At 37.8% G+C, this 22,419-nt stretch overlaps 1 protein-coding gene across 1 annotated transcript in view; it reads right to left on the bottom strand.

Annotated features, from left to right (window-relative positions):
• The window catches only part of ncanb (neurocan b), a 120,128-nt gene that overhangs the window by 12,032 nt on the left and 85,677 nt on the right, over positions 1 to 22,419 (bottom strand). Inside the window, exons 10-12 of the mRNA XM_084117990.1 lie at positions 15,185 to 15,298; positions 2,903 to 3,061; positions 299 to 381 (exon numbers count right to left, since the gene is read on the bottom strand). Coding sequence (XP_083974116.1) covers positions 299 to 381; positions 2,903 to 3,061; positions 15,185 to 15,298 — 356 coding nt within the window. The remainder of the gene's footprint in view (positions 1 to 298; positions 382 to 2,902; positions 3,062 to 15,184; positions 15,299 to 22,419) is intronic.

Raw genomic sequence — 22,419 nt, 5'->3', positions numbered from 1 at the left:
TCATGGTGAACAGTGCGCATCTGAAGTGTCTCAGCTGAATGAAATAATCCATTATTTATCGGCTTTAATATATCGGGCAAATTATCGGGCCGATAATGATAACATTAAAAATGAACACATATCGGCCAATAACGGTATGGTGACCGATATATCATGCATCCCTAATGTGTATATATATATTTATCTATATATATAGTTAAACATCCAATTTAAATATATACATTTAGTCTATTTTAAATATATGAATAAACATATATAGCAAATTTTATTTCTTTAATGTATTTTGTGCCAGTCTCACCAGATCCATGTTATCGGTCCACTGGAAGTCGTCTTCCACCATCCTGTCATTCAGACCAATCCATGTGTTCTCATGGCTCATTACTGTTTTAAAAGCACAAAACATTGCAAATTATTATTATTATTATCATTTTTTTATTAAAAACTTACTATATTTTAAATAATGGGACAGAGGTCAGAATTTCAATTGGAAGTAAGAAAGTGGAAGTTTTTTATTGGCTCTCCAGAGCAGGTCCATCATGGTCTGGACCTCTTGAGAGGGATTCTCTGATGAACCTGTTCTCCGGTTGGCCCTCGTGAACCAGAGGTGCCTCTTTAAATCTAGCTAGGGTAGACAGACCCAATGGATTCCATACCCTCAGTCTGCTTCATATGTAAATGACCAGATAAAACAAGTCTAATGTTTTAAAAGCATAAAACAATTCAATGTTTTCCTATTAAAAACATATATTTCAAAAACATTGACTCTGTGGGACATCCAGCACATATTTTAAACACTCTTTTCGCCATACATTTGATGGAAAGACTTAATTTATACCATGTATAACCAACAACCTGGAAGACCACTGAAAAACAGGTTAATACAAGGTGTAAATAGGGTCTTAGTGTCATAAAATGCAGTGGTAATACTTCCCCTTTAGGTTCTATTCTGCTTTATGTCTCCTACAGGGCCACTGGGAGTCGAGCGATGGTGTTATCACAATCACAATTCAAGCTCAAGCCAGAAGCCATCAGATTGTCCCCAAGATGCATTTGAGAGGATTTTTTTTTTTGGTCTGGGTGTAATGGAATTTCAATCATGGTGTTACTGATTAACATCATTACAGGGCCCATTAATCTTCCTAATGGCTGTGCCCCCTTTATTGCAGGGGTGGAGATGTCCATTTTCAAGGCGATTAAACACACTTTTTGGTGAGCGCTGTGGCTCTGTGAGCAGACAGCATGCTGTGAGAGGCCACACCGAGAGTCATTACGCTGGATTTAGGCTCGACCAGGGGCGGTAGACATAATGCAATCTGTGCCGTGCGGGAGGTCAGCAGTCCTGTCTCTTATCTAAGTTATGTGGCTTGCTATTAATGAATCTAGGCTATGCAAAGAGTTTTAGTCAAAGCTAATTGGGTGAAACAAACACAGTTTAGCCAGAGTTATTGGCTGTTTTATAACCAACAGGAATTGGTTTCCTTTCAAACCATGAGTGTGAATTTTAATTGGCCACACCCCACAGGAAGCAGAATTTAAATTACAGGAAGTGAGGATAAAAAATGTAACTTCACTGAGAGCCCGCCCACTTTTTCAGTTGCCTAGGTTTCGGAAGTATTTTTCCCATAGAGATTTTAATAAGAGTTATAAGACAAACAAGCCCAACCAGCTACGAAGTGAACCACAACATTATGAACTTTGAAAAAAAGTATTTGAAAATTATGCAAATCACGGTTCAAGACCGTGTACTTAGGTACTTAGGAAGGGAAAGAACAACATATTTTCAATATATTACAAAATATGCATATATTTAAGTGCTTTGAGAGTAGGGAGACTCTATCACATCATTCGCAGTGCTTCATCAAAGAGAGCAGGCACTGAAGAGCTCTTTTTTGCGCAATTTGCTTGTTACGATTCTTTGCAGAATCATGAGTAATTTTTTTTTTTTACCTCTGAAATCTGGTGTTAAGCATGGTTATTTAAAAAAAGTTGAAATAATGCGGGCTAGCGGCTTCAACAAAAGCATAAACCATCAATTTACAATCTTGTAGTCCACAGTAGGTCTGTATGGCTTTAATAAGTTATTGTTAAAAAACAAAGTTTTTACTTCTGGAACCTGACTGTTGCAACCTATTGATAGATTTTCAATAGATAATGCAATTCTGAGAAATGAAGTGTTCTTCTGCCTAATCTGTACCTCTTGTTATAACAGCAAGTTTGGGCTAGTCATTTGCAATTGATTTTAGAAGGATCTAGTCATGAAAGCATTTGATTGGACACAAATGTATAGTCCAGGATGAGTCATCAAAATTTTGGTACATTTTCCTGTAAGAAAGACTTTTTCTGTAAGAAAGTTTTGGGGTTTGGTAAGATGTTTTTATTAAAGAAATTAATACTTTTATTAATCAAGGATGCATTAAATTAATCAAAAGTAACAGTGAATACATTTATAATGCTACAAAAAAGATTTATATTTTAAATAAATGCTGTTCTTCTGAACTTTCTTGGGGGGGGGGGGCATTAAAATATTGTAACATTGTAAAACATTTAAAACATTAAAACAACAGTTAAAACATTAACTGTTTTCAAAATTGATAATAATAAGTAGCAAATCAGAATAATAGAATGATTTCTGAAGGATCATGTAGCACAGAAGACTGAAGTAATGGCTGCTTTAAATCATCACTGGAATAAATTACATTTTAAAATGAATTATTATCAGTTATTTTAAATTAAATAATATTTGACAATATTACAGTTTTTACTGTATTTTTGATTAAATCAATTCATTCTTGGTAAGTCTTCTTTTGAACAGTAGTGTAAAAGTTTATTTTTAGAAGTACACATGCATATTGAACCTGCAGAACATTAATTGTGCATTTGTTTAAATTGAGTAGATACTGACCATTAATGAAGTCCTGCTCTTGCGTGGAGTGGATACTGGCCAGGTGACCGCTGTGCTCTCTGCAGTCCTTCTCAGCGTCCTCCCATGTGTGTCTACGGGTGAAGTACCTGTAGCAGTGGCCGTGAAACTTCCTCCAGTTGTGCTCACAACCCTCAGTATCTGCGTTGAGAGAGAAAGAGAGCGTGAGTTACAGAAAAGAGTCTGAGTCATTAGCGAAAATGCTACTAGTTAGCATTTAGCATTATAATTAGCATAACAATGTGAGTGAAAGTTTAACTGAATGAGAGATTAGCATGAACTTCTTAGTATTTGTTTTTTTCATGGTGTTTAAAAAGACCATTCAGCAATAATCTCCCACATAGCTACATGCTAGCCTACTTAAGCACTCAACTTTAGCTCCTCTGAAGTGACACATCCATGCGTTTTATTCGCCTCTCTTTGTTGTGTCACTCTAATCCATGGCTGTGAGCATAAGCAGTTTAGCATTAGTAAAAACACGTCTTAATCTATTCAAATGACAACAATCTAGAGAAACGTCTTCTGCAGCTAAGTTCAAACGGCTAATTAAGCCCTGTCACATCCTTGTCAGAACTGCCTCTTTCTAACCCTCTGGGACTCTACCGCATCTTGGTACACGAGGAACAGAAAATCTCTATTTTTTTGAGTGTGTGTGGCTTCGTACATTTGTGTATTGAGGGTGAAGGTTTTAGCCGTCCCAGACTCCCCATTTTACGAAACTCCAAGCATTTTACTCCTAGCAAATTCAAAGCGACATTGGTAAATTGGCTGCTGCAAATTGGCCCGTATGGGCCTCTGTTTAGCATGCAGATGGGTGCGAGAGCTGCCTGAACACAGGGCAGAGGAACAGAATGTACCGCAAGAAAGTATTTAAGGCGCCACGATCACTGCAGTCGCCATGGGTCTACGTGTCCAAAATGTTAACGCCAACTGTCAATCACATTACTTGCTCATTGTCTTGATCAGAATGAAAATGAAAGCATAATTTGCTTTTCTCCATTACGAATACAATCCTAGATGGTGCTGGTAAACCAGACTAGGTTTCTTTTGGTAAAGCTGGTTAAAGTAGTCAATTTGACACTGCAGATCAACGTCAGCATGTCCAAAATGTACAATTACAAGAGCAAATGTGTATAACAATTGAATTTGTTAGCTAAATAAAACAAAAACGACCAAAGTTTACCTCAGCGGAAATGTTATCATTAAATTATTCATGCAATTTTAAGGTTTTTATATCATGTGGTGACACATACATGAAATATTCTTCACATTACGTCACCAAAATGAAAATATTAGCAACAAAATTACATTTAACATTAGCATTTTATCAAAACACTGTTTGATTTAAGGTGCTGTGAATGCTATTGGTCAAAAATTATCAAATAAAAAATAAACAGCCAAATATTAAAAAAACATACAATATTCATAATTCACCTGGCAAAAAACCCCATTTTGTTTCCTGTTTAGGCAAATTACTAACAGAGCTGAAAGGATTGCCGTTTGCTAAAACAACCTTTTCATTTAAATACATAGCATTTCTTGTTTTGTACCCTCCACTTCCACATGTTTTCATTCCCTGAAAGCCATTAATTCAAGAGATTCAGAGCTAAACTTCGAGTCAGAGGGATCTAGCCTGAAGCTAACCTGAAAGAAAACACTGCCCAGAACAAAAGATTCTCTCTCATTTGCTTTGGCATTCAAGTGGCTTTCTGTTCTCTAGGGAGAAAACAAACTGGCTGCTCTTTTTTTATTGCTGCTGAGGCTGGAACAAAATATCAAGTTTCCCAAAAGAGGATGAACAGTGTTAGCTAATCTATAAGGGAAGAGCTAATCTTTAATGTGGCAAAAAATCTCAACTGGTGGGTCATGAACCAAAAATAGGTTGCAGGTCTGATAGGGTTGAGAATAGCAGGAAAAAAAACAATGCTAAACATGAATTTCAATGTGTTTCTTGCTGTGTATCAAAGTTATGTCAACTGTGTGAATGAAAATAGAGAGCAGTAAGACTTTGCATTGCAATTTGATCAGTCCAAGAGACCAGAACCACACTGCGTACAAGCTTCCGGATCCATTCAGGAATGTTGACAGTGTATTGAAATACAGTGGGAACTTGTCCAAATTGGTGCGCTCCAGCAGAGCCTGCTCTCTTATCTCCAGTCGCAGGAAGAATAGAGATGCTGGAGGCATTACAAGCCACCGTTGGCATACCTTGGCACCTGGCCCGGATTAGGAATGGGCAGTTGTCACCAGTCCTCCACCTGAAAGCCTTCGCCCCAAAGCCAAGTGGGAGTTGCAATTCTTTGAAGAAAGCAGCCCAATGGTGTTCAAAGCAGATGATATTGCTCACGGCAGACTTTGCTTTTATATCCTGCGCTCATTAAACCAGTCCTAAATATTTGCAAAAAGAGACCTGTGGAAGAGTAGCCGAGCAGAGTTCTTGTTCATTTGTTACTTCTTTGAGAGGCACAACTGGTGGATCATGAATCAAAAATGGGTTGCAGGTCTGTTAGGGCCCAAAAAAAAAGCCAGTTGAAATAAATAACAATAAATACAATACAATACAATACATAAACTTTTCTTTGAGAGGCTAGCTAGCTGTCTCGGACATTTATAGTTTATCTGGAGCTTCTTTAGAGCGTCACGTTGACGGTTGACACGTTTTCGTGATTAATGCATGGCAAGTGAATGAGCAGCAGTTAAAAATAAAAAGGGCAAGTGCTTCCAACTGAGTGATTGGGTCATTTATTCCCATCACAATGTGATATATTAGTGCTGTGTTTTCGACACCCCTGATGATGAAGCATTTGCTGGGTTGATTTTCAGGTGACGCCATTTTAGTGGAGCGTTTTTGCTCTTTGCGAGAATGGAGGCCGTAAACAAGCGCAAGTAGACACAAGAAGCAATAGTGAAGATTACCGTCTCAGCCACATCATTCTGTTTTGGATGATGTAGTCAAGATCATCCGAGAGCAAGGAGTGATAAGTGCACTTTCACAGATGTGAAAGTGATGGAGTGAGAGCAGAGGGGCGAATGCTGGAACAAGGGGCAACAAACATGTTGCCATTTCAGTTCGTGTACAGACACCATCCGTATAGGTGAGAAAAAACGCTGCCAGGGAGATGCATGCTTATAGCCTCAACGGTACGGGCTGTTGGCACACTTGATTTAAAGGGGATGGTGCTTGTTAAAGCTGATGCGAGCCGAAAGCACTCGGGTTTCATGCACTCACACTCACAGCCACAAGGTTTATCGAGAGCAATTACAGGCCGTCCGCGGGGAAGCCCATTACGATGCTTAGCTTTACGGCTCTGCAACTGGTATAGGATCCATCCAGGATCTGATTTACCTGTAGGATTTCCTAAACTCAGAAAAATGTACATAAAATTTAAAGCACATACAATGAGTCAAGCCATTAAAAAAACTGAACTTAATCCATCCATCCATCCATCCATCCATCCATCCATCCATCCATCCATCCATCCATCCATCCATCCATCCATCCATCCATCCATCCATCCATCCATCCATCCATCCATCCATCCATCCATCCATCCATCCATCCATCCAATCTGTCTGTCTATCTATCTGTCTGTCTATCTATCTTCAAACATTCGGAATTGGTCTTGAACCTTGCTTGTCTCATTCCGAACTACGAATATCTTTGAATTTCAGTTCAGTCTAGTCTACTTTCAAGGCACTGTCAATCCAAAGCTGAATGGCACACAACCCTTACTAAAACTAAGTATAAATGTAAAATACCCTTTGGGACATCATGAGCAGTTTTTATATGGCCTTAAAGTTTGAAAAACCCATTTAAGATGTTTATGACCTACAAGAAACCTAAAATGCCAGCATTACTGTGTGTGATCTAGCACTAAACCACCAGTAACTTGTATCGACCCTGTCTGGAAATTCAAGCTGGCCTTTGACTGCAGAGAGGCGTTCAGACTGCTAAATCTATTCGCCAAACTACATTTTGGGAATTCTGTGCACTTTTAGTGCCAAACTTCAACAATTGCTTTGATGAAACACAACTAGGAAAGTTGCCAAGTACTAGAAAGTCTTTCTAAAATGTTTTCCTCTTTTTACAGCTGCCTCAGTAACACTAAAACTCTGCAGCATTCATCATATTCCCCCAAACAGTAGGGAGACATTTTTCACTGGCTCACAGCCCTGATTGGCAACCTTAAAAAAAAGAAAGAAAGAAAGAAAGAAAGAAAGAAAAAAGAATCCTCATGCTGTGGCTCTCTGATGCAAGAAGACTGAAGCTTGATACCACAGGCTATTAGGTAGCGTATCGATGTGGACCTATGCCGAAAAACTCTCCAGAACAACTCAACCATGTTGATTATTTATCTACCGGTAAATTAGTGGTTTTCAATCCTGGCCCTGGGGACCCACTGCTCTGCACGTTTTGTGTCTCCCTTATTTAACACACCTGATTCAGGTCATCAGCTCATTAGGTGAGAGCTTTATGAACTGAACTGAGCATGTCAGATAAGAGAGTCATTGGAAATGTGCAGAGTGGTAGGCCCCCAAGACTAGGCTTGAAAACCACTTATCTAAATAATACTAGTCTAAGTGACTTTAGACATTTTGGAATGACTCAAAATCCGCCCTACAAACTCAAACAACAAACTAACATGCGACAACTGCTAATTATTTTGAATATGTCCTTAAACTTCATTAAAATGCTTTAGCTACTACACCTTCAACTTCCAACTTGCCATATATGGAATATGCAAATGAACTCAGACAGCAAGTGTCTTCTGATTGGCTAAACAAAGAATCCGACCACAGCCTGATGTCAAATACAAATATACAGGGTGGGCCATTTATATGGATACACCGTAATAACATGGGAATGGTTGGTGATATTAAAGTCCTGTTTGTGGCACATTAGTATATATTAGTACACACCACCCATCTTGAGGAGTTTTCCCCCTCACATATACTAATGTGCCACAAACAGGACTTTAATATCACCAACCATTCCCATGTTATTACGGTGTATCCATATAAATGGCCCACCCTGTATAATATATTATTAAATATACTATACTTAATATCATATGGGGTTTATATATATATATATATATATATATATATATATATATATATAATATTTATAAGAGCGGGGGGATTCTGACTGGCATTCATATAAAAAAAAAAAATGCTTGCAAAAAATTAAAAGGGAAAAAAAGACAAGCTGGAAATTAGTACTCTACTCAACTCTTTAGCACACTTCACCACGCGCTCCTGCTGATGTGATGTTATAATTAAGAAATCTTCATTAGTGCAAACACTATCTAAAGACCCAGAAGGCCATGATTAATCTGTCTGTGCTCAATATTAGTTGATGCAGGACCTCAGTGGTACAGCTCACTGTCTGTCTTGATTATTTTCAGATCCGACTCCCCCAGCTTACACTAGACGGCATGTCACATCCCCGCCACTCTTTTCAGCTGTCGATCAGTCTGCTAATCTTGACAAAACTTCCTTCAAGATAAAAGAAAATGCCGTCACGTTAGATTAGTGCATTGTTTAACCTTGTTACAAGCACGCAAATTTCAATACCTAGGCATTTTCTCCCGTATAGGCAGATTTGGGGACAGAAAATAATCAGAGCTTGGGGAAAAATGTCACACAAATGCCACAAATGTGGGGTAAAATATACATTCAGCTACCTCATTATAAGTGCATTTGCAATCTAAGTGCTAATATTCTGTATCAATTAATTATTTTGGATTAAACTAGTTTTCTTACAAAATGCGTGTTTTTCTTCCCTCAATATGAGTCAACACCGCCAGATACAAAAATAACCTGCCAAATATGTCAAATAAATATTGACAAATTCAGCATTCTAGCCTGAAAGAATGGATTGAGACAACATGATGCATTTTCAGATGCATCTACTGAACGCACCACCATCAGACAGAAAATCTTACAGAGGTAAATTTATATATAAGAAAAGTTATTTAATGCTGTGGAGTACAGGAGAATTTTGCAGAATAGCTTGAGTCCAGATTTGAACCCTATAGTGAATATTTGGTCTCATATTAAACTCAAACTAACTGGGAGACATTTTTCAACTATGCATGAACAGTTTGAAGCCATTAACATTGAGTAAAAGAACACTGACTTTTCTTTCTGTAAAAAGCTGTCTGGAACACGGCTTAAACAGTTAAAGATAACAAAGAGGAAGGCTATTGCCTGCTAAGTTATTTTACTCACAGTATTTGTGCAATTCTTGCTAATTTCCTGACCAGTGATGTGTGACTAAAATTGTTAAGACCATTAAAAGACCACTCAATTTTTGGCTTGGCCCCTTTTTTGTGTAGACACAGAAAAAATATTCAAAATGACCTAAAATAAAATAGCACTGTAAGGATAAAGACTAACTAAGGATGCAGATTAAATTTTCCAAAAGAAAATCTCATAAATATATGAAATAAATAAATTCCAACCATGGGGGGAGCTGTGTTGTGAAATACAGGGTTTGGACAATGAAACTGAAACACCTGGTTTTAGACCACAATATTTTATTGGTGTAGGCAGGGCCTCATTTTGTGGTCAATACAGCAACCATTTTGGCTTGGGAAATAGCCAGTAGTCAGATGGATTTTGATCCATTCCTCTTCCAGTGATTGCTGTGATGCTGGTGGAGGAAAGCGTTTTCTGACTAGCTCCTCCAAAACACTCCAAAGTGGCTCAATAATATTTAGATCTGTTGATTGTACAGGCCATGGGACTTCACTTTCATGTTCATCAAAGCATTCTGTCACAAGTCTTGCTGTGTGTATTGGTGCATTATCACGCTGATAGCACCCCCTTTAAGGTACAATGTTTGAATCATTAGGTGCACATGGTCCTCCAGAATGGTTCAGAGATGGTTCGGTAGGTATTGGCAGTGATGCGTCGATCAAGCACAGTAGGGACTGTCATGAAATTGCAGGCCAAACCATTAATGATTCACTGGGTGCTTCACTCTGGGCAGCAACAGTTCGGGTGTTAAGCCTCATTGGGACATGGAAAAGACAGTGAATGTGGACTCATCAGAGAACAATACATGTTTTACATTGTCCACAGCCCAAGATTTGCACTACTGGCACCAATGAAACCAACATTTGGCATTGGCATGAGTGACAGAAGGTTGGGCTAACAGCCCGCCCATGAATATTGACTTTGTGGAGCTCCAGACGAACAGTTTTGGTTGAAAAAGGAGAGTCGAGGTGCACATCAAATTCTGCAGTGAGTTGGGAAGCTGTGGTTGTGTTTTTTGGATATAATCTGAGTTAGCACCTGGACATCTCTTTCAGACAGCTTCCTCTTGCGTCGACAGTTACGCTTGTTGAATGTGGTTTGTCCTACGTGGTGGTGTGCTGACATTACTCTGGATATCATACCTCTCGATACACCACAAAGACTTGCTGTCCTGGTCACAAATGAGCCAGTGAGACGCGCACCAACAGTTTGTCCTCTTTTGAACTCTGATATTTCTCCCATTATGTTGTGTGGATTGCAATAATTCATGGACAGTTGTGCCATTGCTCTGCCAATTCAACCTTCACACTCTGCTTTTACACATATACAGTATATAATCTTGAAACCTCCAACACTATACTGGCCAGTGTTTCAGTGTACTTTTACACGACAACGATGTACTAAAACCACGTTTTTCACGTACAGATGGCAATGTTGTCAAAACGTCCCTGTTCACACAGAAAACGACAAAAATACTATATTATTCATATCCGGCCAGTAGATGGCGATGTCACTTTGTAAAGAAACATTACGCGCCTGTAGACTGAACACGTAATACGCATGCGCATGACGTCACCATTTTTACAAACTCACGTTTTTGTTGTTTACATGGAGACAGTAATAGTATCGTTTTAAAAAACTTGCACTTTGAAACCCGTTTTCAAATGTTTGAGTTTCCAGTCCCCCAAAACACTGTTGTCATGTAAATGAACGGCCAAAACGCCGTACCATTTTCAGTTGAAAACGATGTTGAGTAAACAGCCGCTCAGTTTCATTGTCCAGCCCCTGTAATTAATAGTAAGGCTGTGTGAAAAGGACAACAAAACTGGCTGGGATCTTTATGTCATCACACTAGGCCGAGGACAAACTGATTTTGTGGTGAATCTAAGTTAATAAGCATCAGGCATGACTCCAGATCATAAATCTTCCCCACACATTTGACTTAACAAATACTTCACAGTCAGGCAGATCTGGTGGGAATTGCTTGCACTCACTAAATTATGAGCTGGAAGGGAGAGATATATGCAGAAATTGTGTGCGTGGGGTTTGGAAGTCTTTGCAGGCGGTTCCCTGCATTGAAAGCATTGGTTTCAAATGTGATTCGGCAAGCCACGGGCGACTTTAATGTCCCTTCATTCTCACTCGGGATTGCGCACCTTTATCCAAAGGCACTTTCTGTTCTCTCTGAACAAATATTTACATTACGGATTGGGATTTAAAAAGAGAAGTGATAGAACTGAACAACTGCATGATATTAACATACGCAAGTGGCATGAAATGTGTTTTGAAGTGCATTCTGCAGCACTGGGATTAATTAAGCATGTCACATGCTAATCAACTTTTATTCGCTTCACACAAAGAAAAAAGGAAGTTTGTAGCATGCCATGCATGTTTATGCAGTTCTTTTTATTCGATTTTCTTGAGTTTAAGATTAAGAAAGCCAAATGAGCAGAAATTGCCAGGTACATGTACTCCTCAAGATTTGACAAGATTTAGAGGGAGTAACTGGCAGGGAAGTGTTCAAGACAAAATTACAGGAGCTAAAAGCTACATTTCTTCAGAGTGAATGGTTCATGGAAATTTAATGGCGTTAAAGACAATGGAGTTAAAGCCCCCCCCATATTTTATACATATTTTTTTTTATGTATAAAAAAAAATACATTAGGGATCTCTGTGAAATGCTATTAATGTTTTAATGCGATGTTTTAATGCGTTCAAAAATGCTTTTACCTTAATTCGAGCATCCGGAAGAGTTGCAATTAGCATAATATATTAATTGGCTCAGTGGGTCTGTTGATACACAAACTACACTGTGTATCGAACAGCTGGCCTTTGAACCTGCCGGTTTGGTGGTGTTGTAGGTGTATTGACATCGGTAATGGTCGCCATGGAAACTGGAGGTTTCTGTTGGAAGCAGGTGAGCTTCAAAGGACTGATGTGGTTGTGATGAGAACAGACAGTCTTTGAATCACATTACACCAGAGACTGGGCGAGCAAACAAATTAACCTGACACGGGCTTCAGCTCCTCTTTGATCATTCTTATTGAAGAGGTATGCGTGATTATACATTAACCACTGTTCTCGCACAAAAACATCCATACTGGTCCTCTCGAGATGTAATTTAAAAATGCTATTCCAGGTGAGGAATTTATGTTTAACAGAAATCATGTCAAGGCGGTGATGCAACCCTGATATGCTGTGTCGTGAGTGTTATATATATGTCATACATGTATACATTAAGAGCAAAATAAACAACCCATATACTGTATATATATTAGTATCTGCCCGCTTTCTCCACCACATTTCCCTTTCATTTGAGCCAAACCAAGTAGCTCTCCAAACCAAATGAATCAAAAGATTACAAACTTTGGTTTGAAGCAAAAAGTATTTTCCATGAAGCACTGCAACGATATAATCAAATTTAAAACTATCAAAACATAAAACTATTTATATAAATTTGTTGATTATACACATAAAACAATATATTTTAATGGATCGTACAATATTCAGATATAAATAGAAGAATAACAGTTTTTTTCTTTAAGTTGTCATTTGAAGATTGTTAAACTATAATTTCAAATCAGTTTTTCTGGAGAAGATTATAGGGATTTTTACTTCCGGAAGCAAAAACAAGTAATTCCCATGAAGCACTGCAAATGATATAATTGAATTAAAAACTGTCAAAACATAAAACTATTGATTTAAAGATTGATTATAAGTATACAAACAATTTAAGTTATTGCACAGTTTTCAGATATAAAAACAAATGTAAAGCAGCTTCACATTTAAAGTAAAGTTTCTGCAAACATTTTTTATTAGAAGATCATTAAAAGTCAGTTCTTCTAGAGAAATTTAAATAGATTTTTACTTTCAAAACCTGACTGTTGCACTCTGCAATCATTTGCCACATGCTTTGTCCAATCAAAATCGAAAATTTAATTAAGAACTTGCACAAAATAAAAAAATATATATTAAATATTACACACTGAAAGTATTCCCAGATGTTAATGGAATAGTTCAACCAATATGAAGATTCTCTCATCACCAGAATGCAGCCATGAGCTCGTTCCAGTCCACTGCTCCCACTTCTCCGGCCCACTTTACAAGACATAAAGTGTGTGTATGATGGGAGGGCTTCCCCCCACTCTCTCCGGGGGTCTGCATTTGGAGGGGAGGATTTGGGTGAAGGTGCGTTTCGCTCCACCAGAGCGATCGCAAGTCTGACTGCCTCTCTCCTCCTGCTTCCTCTATTTTCACTCCCATGTCCCTCTCTGTCTCACTTACTCTCTCTCATGGCTGGGACAGGATTGATCGCTCATGCTTCATTGCCTTGCAGCTGAACGTTTGGTTGTAATGTTTGGTTGGATGGTACAGCAAACACATTTAGGCAGGAGGTCTGACATTGCTGTGGATTACACACATTTGCTGCGTCTCAGTACAGGTGCACTGCAGCTTGTTTAGGCCGACAGGACTCACCTGGGCTATCCGTACCTATTGCTGTCTGTGTGAAGGCTCATATCTGAAACTGCATTATTTTTTGTCACTATATTCATGTATCATCTCATATCTCACATATAAATGTATAACTTGATTTTGATTGGTTACTTGTGACATTCTGCAGATAAATATTTTTGTGTAGAAATTATTTATTTACTCTCTTAATATAATATCAGTGCGGTTATTGTTAACTAAAAATATTAAAATAGTTTTCATTAATTCAAGAATAAAATATATAACAACTAGATCACAAACTTGAACGTAAAAAAACTTCAATGTTTCCTTGGCAACGAACTGAAATAAAAAAAGTTGAAGCTGAAAATTAACCTACTAAAAGCCGAATTAAATTTAATTAAAGCTAAATAAACATATTTTTAAGAAAAGCTAATAAAAATGAAAAAAGCACATAAAAACAAACTCAGTAAAACAAACTAAAATCAAAATGAAAACTAAAAATGTAAAAAGACTAAAAATAATAAATACTATAATAGTATATAAATGACACTAATATAATATAATATAATATAATATAATATAATTATTGCTGTCAAATCAATTAATCGTGATAAATCACATCTAACATAAAAGTATTTGTTTATATATTATATGTATGTATATATATATATATATATTTTATATGTGTCCTTGTGTATACTGTGTGTGTATACTGTATACACACACACTACAGACACACACGCACAGACACACGCACAGACACACACACACACACACACACATATATATATATATATATATATATATATATATATATATATATTTACTGAACTTACGAGCTTGATAAAAATTATCATTCTAGAAGAAAATTTCAGATGGCACTTAGAGGCTTTTGCATCTGAACTCTTCATATATATATATAGATATATACACAATATATATAAATATAATAATATATGTACATACATATATTATGTAAACAAACAAGACCTCGGTGGTTTCATATTTGTCTCCTCCTAAGCTTCAGACAAGATCTCAACAACATCATACATAGGCTCAGATTTTTCTCAGCTAGAGAAGCTCTCACGTTTGTCTCTTTTAAAGTTCAGAAGAGACCTCAACAACTTCACAAATTATGCACTAAGTCAAGAACTTCAAATGCACCAAAGTAAAAAAACAATCCATACATTCAGAGTTTAAGCCTATATTAAGAGTGAAGTAATGCAGAAATAAGGTTAACGTTAATCTTAATTGCTGACACACAAAATGTTCTATGGTGTCAAATATTTCTCATGTCTCATTTGAGTCTATTTTGATATCTCCTAAGAAATTTTAGGAGAAATATTTGAAATGCTATATGATACAACAATGAGTGATATATTAGAATCACTAATAAGTCTCCTGAGCTTAGGAAAAGCAACTCATGAGCAGTAGATTTTTCCTCTGGGTACATATAATTTCTTGTCCATTTAAAAACACTTTTGAATCAATCTAGGAATTGTTTTAAAGGATGCTGTTTATACCAGATCATGTGTGTTATTATATTACCTTTCTCACAAGTGGCTCCACCATAGCTGGGCAGACACAGGCATACAAAAGAGTTGATCTCGTCAATGCAGGTGCCTCCATTCTGACATGGATTGGACTGGCAATCATCAATATCTGTGAGAACAAACAGAAACAGAGACTCAGAGAATTCATAAAAAAAATGACTCATTATGTTGAGATTTTTTTCTCCTTTTCATTAGAGCTGAGAAAGTACCGCAGGTGCTATAAAATGGTAAACCAGAAAGTTGCGATTCTGTATTTTTCCATTTTCAAACTTACATGTCCTAACATTGCTATATTTCCAATTACTGAGGTAAAATGTCTTGCTAGCGTTTCAGCAATGAACTTGTACAACACGTTGACTGAAATCGCTATAATAATGAGCTAGACCGTTTTTACAAACACTTTGTGAAAAAAGAATTCAAACGAGACCAGCAGGGAATATCAAATCTTTGTGTACGCAGGGGGGAAATAATTGGCCAGCTCTGCTGAAAATGTATTTGCTGTGGCTTGCTAATCTTACTTCAAGAACTGAACATACATCTATGATTATGTTGTTTCTCTCATATCATATTTTAATCAAATGTTTGGAAACCAGATTAAGCACATATTTACATATATTATGGTTTTCAATCTAGAGACACATACAGTATGTGCTATTTCCACTAGTTTACCTCAAATCAATTTCAAGTATACCATACAAAGCACATTTGCATAAACGTCACTGGCACATTTCCAGATATCTCAGCATGACAGCTGTGATGGTAAACTTGACATTTTGTAATCTCATTTGGCAAGTTAATGCACTATAAAAGTTAACTGTAAATAAGCAGTGCGTAAAATACATAATGATTTGGACATCAGCTTTTTATTTGAAATCTTCGGGACGCAATCTGTTGAGGTTCTTCTTGTGTAACCTAAATTGGTTTTGGTGCCCCTAATGCAGTGAGCCAAATGCCCTGTACGGTATCTTAAAGATTTTTAAAACAAAGACAGCAGAACAGGTAGGCCTACTGCTAAATATAGAAAGTTTAACATTCTTGAACTTTGAAACAAAATTTCCAATGCTTCTCGAACTCTCGTCCTTGTATTTACACACACATAAAAACATATATGCTCATATAAAATTAGACCCGGGTCAGTGGGGTGCATGCAGACATGGACACACATACTCTAAATCCAATAGTCTACCTGCCTGCAGCCATTTCTTATGCTCATCCTGAGCTTGAGGACAAAATCAATTAAGACACAGCTGGCAAACGAGAACCTCTAGCCTACAAACCATCTGAGTGCATCTCTTGGGCTCCAGAGAGGGCAAAGGCAGAGGGCGGCTGGATCATCTCCACTTTGCCTGGAGTATAAAACATCCATAGCTGGATTAATGAGGTTTTAGAGGCAGAAGAAACATGCTGGGATGAAAGCGGAGCTCTGCTGTATCAAAGCGATACAGTGGTAGCGCTATCATAGAGTCAAAGGGTCAGCTGATTTCAAGTATGTCTAGACATCCAATCCCAGGATTACAGAGCGTGGGTAACAGAGTCATGCTTCTCTCATTAATACATCCAAACATTGTACGCTTCTACAGTACAATGCAGGAGCCAACTATAACCTTTTTATGAGCAGATACTTTTCAGTGAATCGAAAATGTACAGTGTGAACAGTGTAGACTGATCAAATTAATGATTCTTTTGGGTGGTTCCTTCTAGAAAACAAACAAACAAAATAAAACCACACACACACACACACACACACGCACAAAAAAAAAAACCCAGTATGACCAGTGTAATTCATTTCCCATGAACAGTTAAATACAAACATACAGCACGACAAGTGAATTCTGATTCTTGAAAGAATGATTCTTATGAGCTGTTCTTTTCAGTGAATCAAAAATAAAGAGCAAGAACAGTGTAATTCAATTCCCAAACAAATGACTCCATTGATTCACAGTTCTTTTCAGTGAATCAAACACACTTAAGAATCAATCAGAGCGCTCTCACTTACTAAAGTTATTTATTTTGTCATGTCAGACTGTCACGAACTGTTGCTGTGTTCCAGTTCGAGAATGAAATGTTAACTTTTTTTGTTCAGTATTTGTATCTAACTTAATAGATATATTTAATGATGTATTTTAAAAGGCTATTTTAAAAGATGGGGTGGGGGGGGGGGATCAGACTGATCCAGTCTGAATCCCCCGGAATGGATCAAACTGGTCGAAGAAAACCACTCACGTCTGAAATGAACTAAAAATGGTGCTCAGTAAACTGAGTAAACATCAAATGAGCCACTGGGATTTACACACTACCTGCCTTGTGCTTGAATGGCGCCTTTAGACATACATATTGACTGGGTCTCTCTACCTTCCTCTGGAGACCAATAGTATTTTGGCATCAGCCTTAGTAAAACAAGTGTCCTGAGAGCTCACCGGACAGGAAAAGAGGCCACGTGAGACAAACAGGGCCAGTACTTTGTGCCGAAAACATTGCACAGCTGAGGGTAGCCTTAGCCATTCAACCCTGTCCCTTCTGATGGCTTTCAAGTGTTTTCCGCAGCTTCCGAGAGCTGGAGGGAAGATGCTTAGTTTGGCATTGGCCAGATTTATGTTTTCAATTTCAGCGGCTGCTGGGGCATTTGTAAATGACGTGCCAAATAAAATGTAAACAGTCCACCCTTCCCTTATAAATGAGACCTCAAATGCAATCAACTATTTCACGGCCAAATGATCCATCCAGCGTTTTTTCATGGGATCAGAATCTAATAACGTTCCGAGAAGAGAAAGATCAATACCACAAAGCAAGGACTCTCTCCACAACTTCTCTCGGATGATATTTTATCACGCCGTGCTTCTGGCTTCAAATAATAATGATTGAAAATGCGAACGGATCTGACAGTGGGCGATTTGCTATGCATCAGCCGTCTGGGACTCAGCGCCTCTCTCTGTCCTCGGGTTGTTTGCACCTCGAAGCCTTTGCTCAAAGCCATCAAAGTGCTCTTCTTCCATCTTGTCCGTGTATATAGACACTAAACTGTTGGCTCTGCTGGTTTGTGCAGACTCCGAAAGTACATCATGGAAGGTGACGACTCTAAAATGCTTCGCCAAAAAGTATTATTTTAACGTATCAGCACTTTTCCCCATCAAATGTTTATATAATCCAAAGTTTTCTGTTTTGACCTTCCGCTTCTTGTCAGAAAACTTTTCCCAAAGTGCTCCAATTCCCCAGAGAAGGAGGAGTTTAGGAGAGCCCTGAAGATGTATGACAAAGACAAGACAACCCTGACATTTCCTCAAAGGATTAGAATTGCTGCAGTCGTCAACGATGACTTTCAAAATGAGCACACTGAAATTCTGAGCTTTCCGTGACATTATTTTATAACTCTTTAACATTTGAAAGATAAATTACACTCTTTCAGAGAGGTGTGTGTCCTGTTTCCATTGATTGTTTTCATCGTAATTGCTTCGGCGGGGTGAGAATGGCTTTTTCAGCGTGGAGAGCTTTATGGAGTGTGCCCTTGGAGTGGGATAATCAGCAAACGGGAGCGGTTGATGAGCAAACAAAAATGAAACAATAATATATAAGAGTAAAAGGATGCAGCGCTGCCAAGCACTTGTAATCTTTTCCTCAAGTTGCTATTACTGAGGTCTACAGTAACATGCCTGTGGGAACAAACCCTGCTTTCAAAACACTGATGAAAAGGAGTCGTCAATTTGTGTCTAAGAAGACTCTCTTGAGACCCTCCTAATAATGCTAACATGATGGGTCCTGGAAATTGCCATGTTTTCAGCTGAGTTTCATTTCATTTCATCATAACTTTGGGTTTGCATCAGGTTCTGGATTGTTTGTTTAAATTTTTACTAGGGTTTTCAGTTTTTATGTTTAATTGTAGTATTTATTTTAATATTTGATGAAAATAAATATTAAAATTAGTCAGAATTAATAAAAAATAAAAAAAAGTAATAAAATATTTTAATGAATCACAGTGTTTGAAATGAATAAATTAGATATTAAATTAAAATAAGATGGATGAATGGATGGATGGATGGATGGATGGATGGATGATAGATATATAGTCACCCACTGGGATCAATACTTGCATCAATATAGCTCTGACATTTCTTCATTTAAAGGATTTCAGACCACTGACAGCGACTGCCACGCCAAAAGATTGATACATGTAGTTGCGCAAACCACATGGGTGTGCTTCAATCAATAGAAGCCATTCGGTTATTGATAAAGTAGTTTTGAGATAAATGTAGACGTCTATATACGAGAAAGGTTTACTGCTGTTATTAAAGTTTAATAAGGTTAAAAGGACCATATGAACATGTTGTCTGCTGTAGTCAAATGTGGTCTGAAACATATAGGGGCAAAATCACAAATAGATAGATAGATAGATAGATAGATAGATAGATAGATAGATAGATAGATAGATAGATAGATAGATAGATAGATAGATAGATAGATAGATAGATAGACATACGGATAGATAGATGTATAGACAGACAGACGGATAGATAGACATAGATAGATAGATAGATAGATAGATAGATAGATAGACAGACAGACAGACAGACGAACAGATAGATAGATAGACAGACAGATGGATTGATAGACAGACAGACAGACAGACAGACGGATAGATAGACATAGATAGATAGATGTATAGACATACAGACAGACAGACAGACAGAAAGATAGATAGAGACAGACAGACAGACAGACAGACAGAAAGATAGATAGAGACAGATAGATAGATAGATAGATAGATAGATAGGTAGATAGGTAGATAGATAGATAGGTAGATAGATAGATAGATAGATAGATAGATAGATAGATAGATAGATAGATAGATAGATAGATAGATAGATAGATAGATAGACAGACAGAAAGATAGATAGAGACAGACAGACAGACAGACAGACAGAAAGATAGATAGAGACAGATAGATAGATAGATAGATAGATAGATAGGTAGATAGGTAGATAGATAGATAGGTAGATAGATAGATAGATAGATAGATAGATAGATAGATAGATAGATAGATAGATAGATAGATAGATAGACAGACAGAAAGATAAATAGAGACAGACAGACAGACAGACAGACAGACAGATAGATAGATAGATAGATAGATAGATAGATAGATAGATAGATAGATAGATAGATAGATAGATAGAGACAGACAGACAGACAAACATTTAGACAGGCAGATAGACAGACAGAAAGACAGACTGATAGATAGATAGATAGATAGATAGATAGATAGATAGATAGATAGATAGATAGATAGATAGATAGATAGATAGATAGATAGATAGATAGATAGACAGACAGACAAACATTTAGACAGGCAGATAGACAGACAGACAGATAGATAGATAGATAGATAGATAGATAGATAGATAGATAGATAGATAGATAGATAGATAGATAGATAGATAGATCAAATTATTCTTAGCCATATGAACTCTTCTAGACAAATGTGCCATGTCCAAGTTCTGAGGAAAATCCTCATGTTTTTATTATGGTGGTTTGGGTCGAGTGTAAAGTGCATATGTTTCGAGGGGCAGCATCTTAGTGAGCTGAAGTCAGGCCGTGTCCAAACCACTGCTGACAGGTCTAGTGCAACAACTCAGGGAGCGTTACAGAAGCTAATGAGCAGAGGTGTCACAACATTTCAAACTGTTGCTCCTCAGATCTGACAGCGCCTCTGTTCTCTCTCTGGCGTGGGGAGGTCAAAACTGAACTCAAAGCTGTCTTCAAACAGAGAACCAGAGAGAGTGTGTGTGTGTGTGTGTGTGTGGGGGGGGGGGGGGGGGGGGGGCAATGTGACGAAAAGAGAAATGCAAGAGGAATAGAGTGAGATGCAGCACTCAAGATCCCCCCGACCCAGTCAGGTAATCTAGACGGCCTGAGGGCTTATGCAGCTGAGGATGGATTTCGTAAACCCCCTCTAACCCTGGCTGTGATGCAATCCACACAGCTTGGGGGATCACGCGGGAATGAGGAGATTTGCCATATTTCTCTAGGTGGGCAATTTTCAATACACGCTTTGAAACCCAACAAAGATCCAATCAATGTGTGAGATCAGATGTTGCTGTCTAACTGGGATATAAATAGCGAGATGTGTTCGAACACCTCTTAAAAAGTCACCTCTTACTTTCCTCAAAATTGTCAAAATCAATCAGATATCAGCAGAAGGATGAACTCTGGATCATAAGAATAGGATAAAGGAAGCCGTGTAGCATAAAATTTCCTGCAGCACTGAATACTTTGCATGACTTTCTCACTTCAGCTCACTAACAGAGTGCTCTGTATTCACATGACTTTCACATGTTAAGCTCAATTGACTCTAACAGAATTTGGTTTTAGCATGTTGCTAAGCTTAAAGCTAAAAAATAATTAAACTATTTTAATACAATTAATTTGACTATTTGTACTCAGTATTTGTGTTCACTATTTTTTGATACTTCTTGGTACTGGATAAGGCCCCGATCACACCTAACGTGTTTTTCAGGTTCGAAAACGCGAGGCACACAGCACTGCCCCATCACGCAGAACGAGCAGTGCGCTGCGTTTTTTATGATGCTAGGCAACCACTGAAACAGCTGTCCTGTCAGTCAAGTAAACATCAAATCAGCCTTTTATTAACTTTATTTACTTTCTGTTAACGTTGTGGTAGTTACGGTTCGTGAAGTCGTTAAGCTCCTGGTAACCCGCGAGAGCACCACAAGTTTATCCTCCATCATCGCACTCTCCGAGCGCTCAAGCAACTATAGCTTTCATCACTACAACGGAAGGCCCGCCTCTCCATTCATTCGATTGGACAGTGGAAAAAAAACGCGATGGCGTCAGACGCTTTTTCCGCTCGGAGTTGCTTTTTCTTCAACTGCAAAAACGCGAGGCGCAGCAGGCGCATAAACAATCAATTTTGTTGCAATGCATTTTGGGATTCATTTTCTGAAAACAGAAGAAACATGGAATGCTGCCTTAAACAATAAAATAAACAAATAAACAAACAAGATATCTTAAAAAGCAACAAAGTTGATGCCCTCCTTTTTGGAACAACCTTCATGCTCGGAATGGATCTACAATGTCTTCAAATGCAGTCTAGCTAGGATGCTCAAGTAAGAGAGATAGATAGACAGATAGACAGACAGATGGATAGATAAATAAATAGATGGATAGATAGATAGACCCAAAAAAAGACACACTTTGTGGCATTTCTTGTAAACCAAA

This window comes from Abramis brama (genome assembly GCF_963993115.1).
Source record: "Abramis brama genome assembly, chromosome: 6".
NCBI classification, from domain to species: Eukaryota; Metazoa; Chordata; class Actinopteri; order Cypriniformes; family Leuciscidae; genus Abramis; species Abramis brama.
The sequence above is the reverse complement of the archived record's forward strand: the minus strand, read 5'-3'. Positions and strand labels throughout refer to the sequence as shown.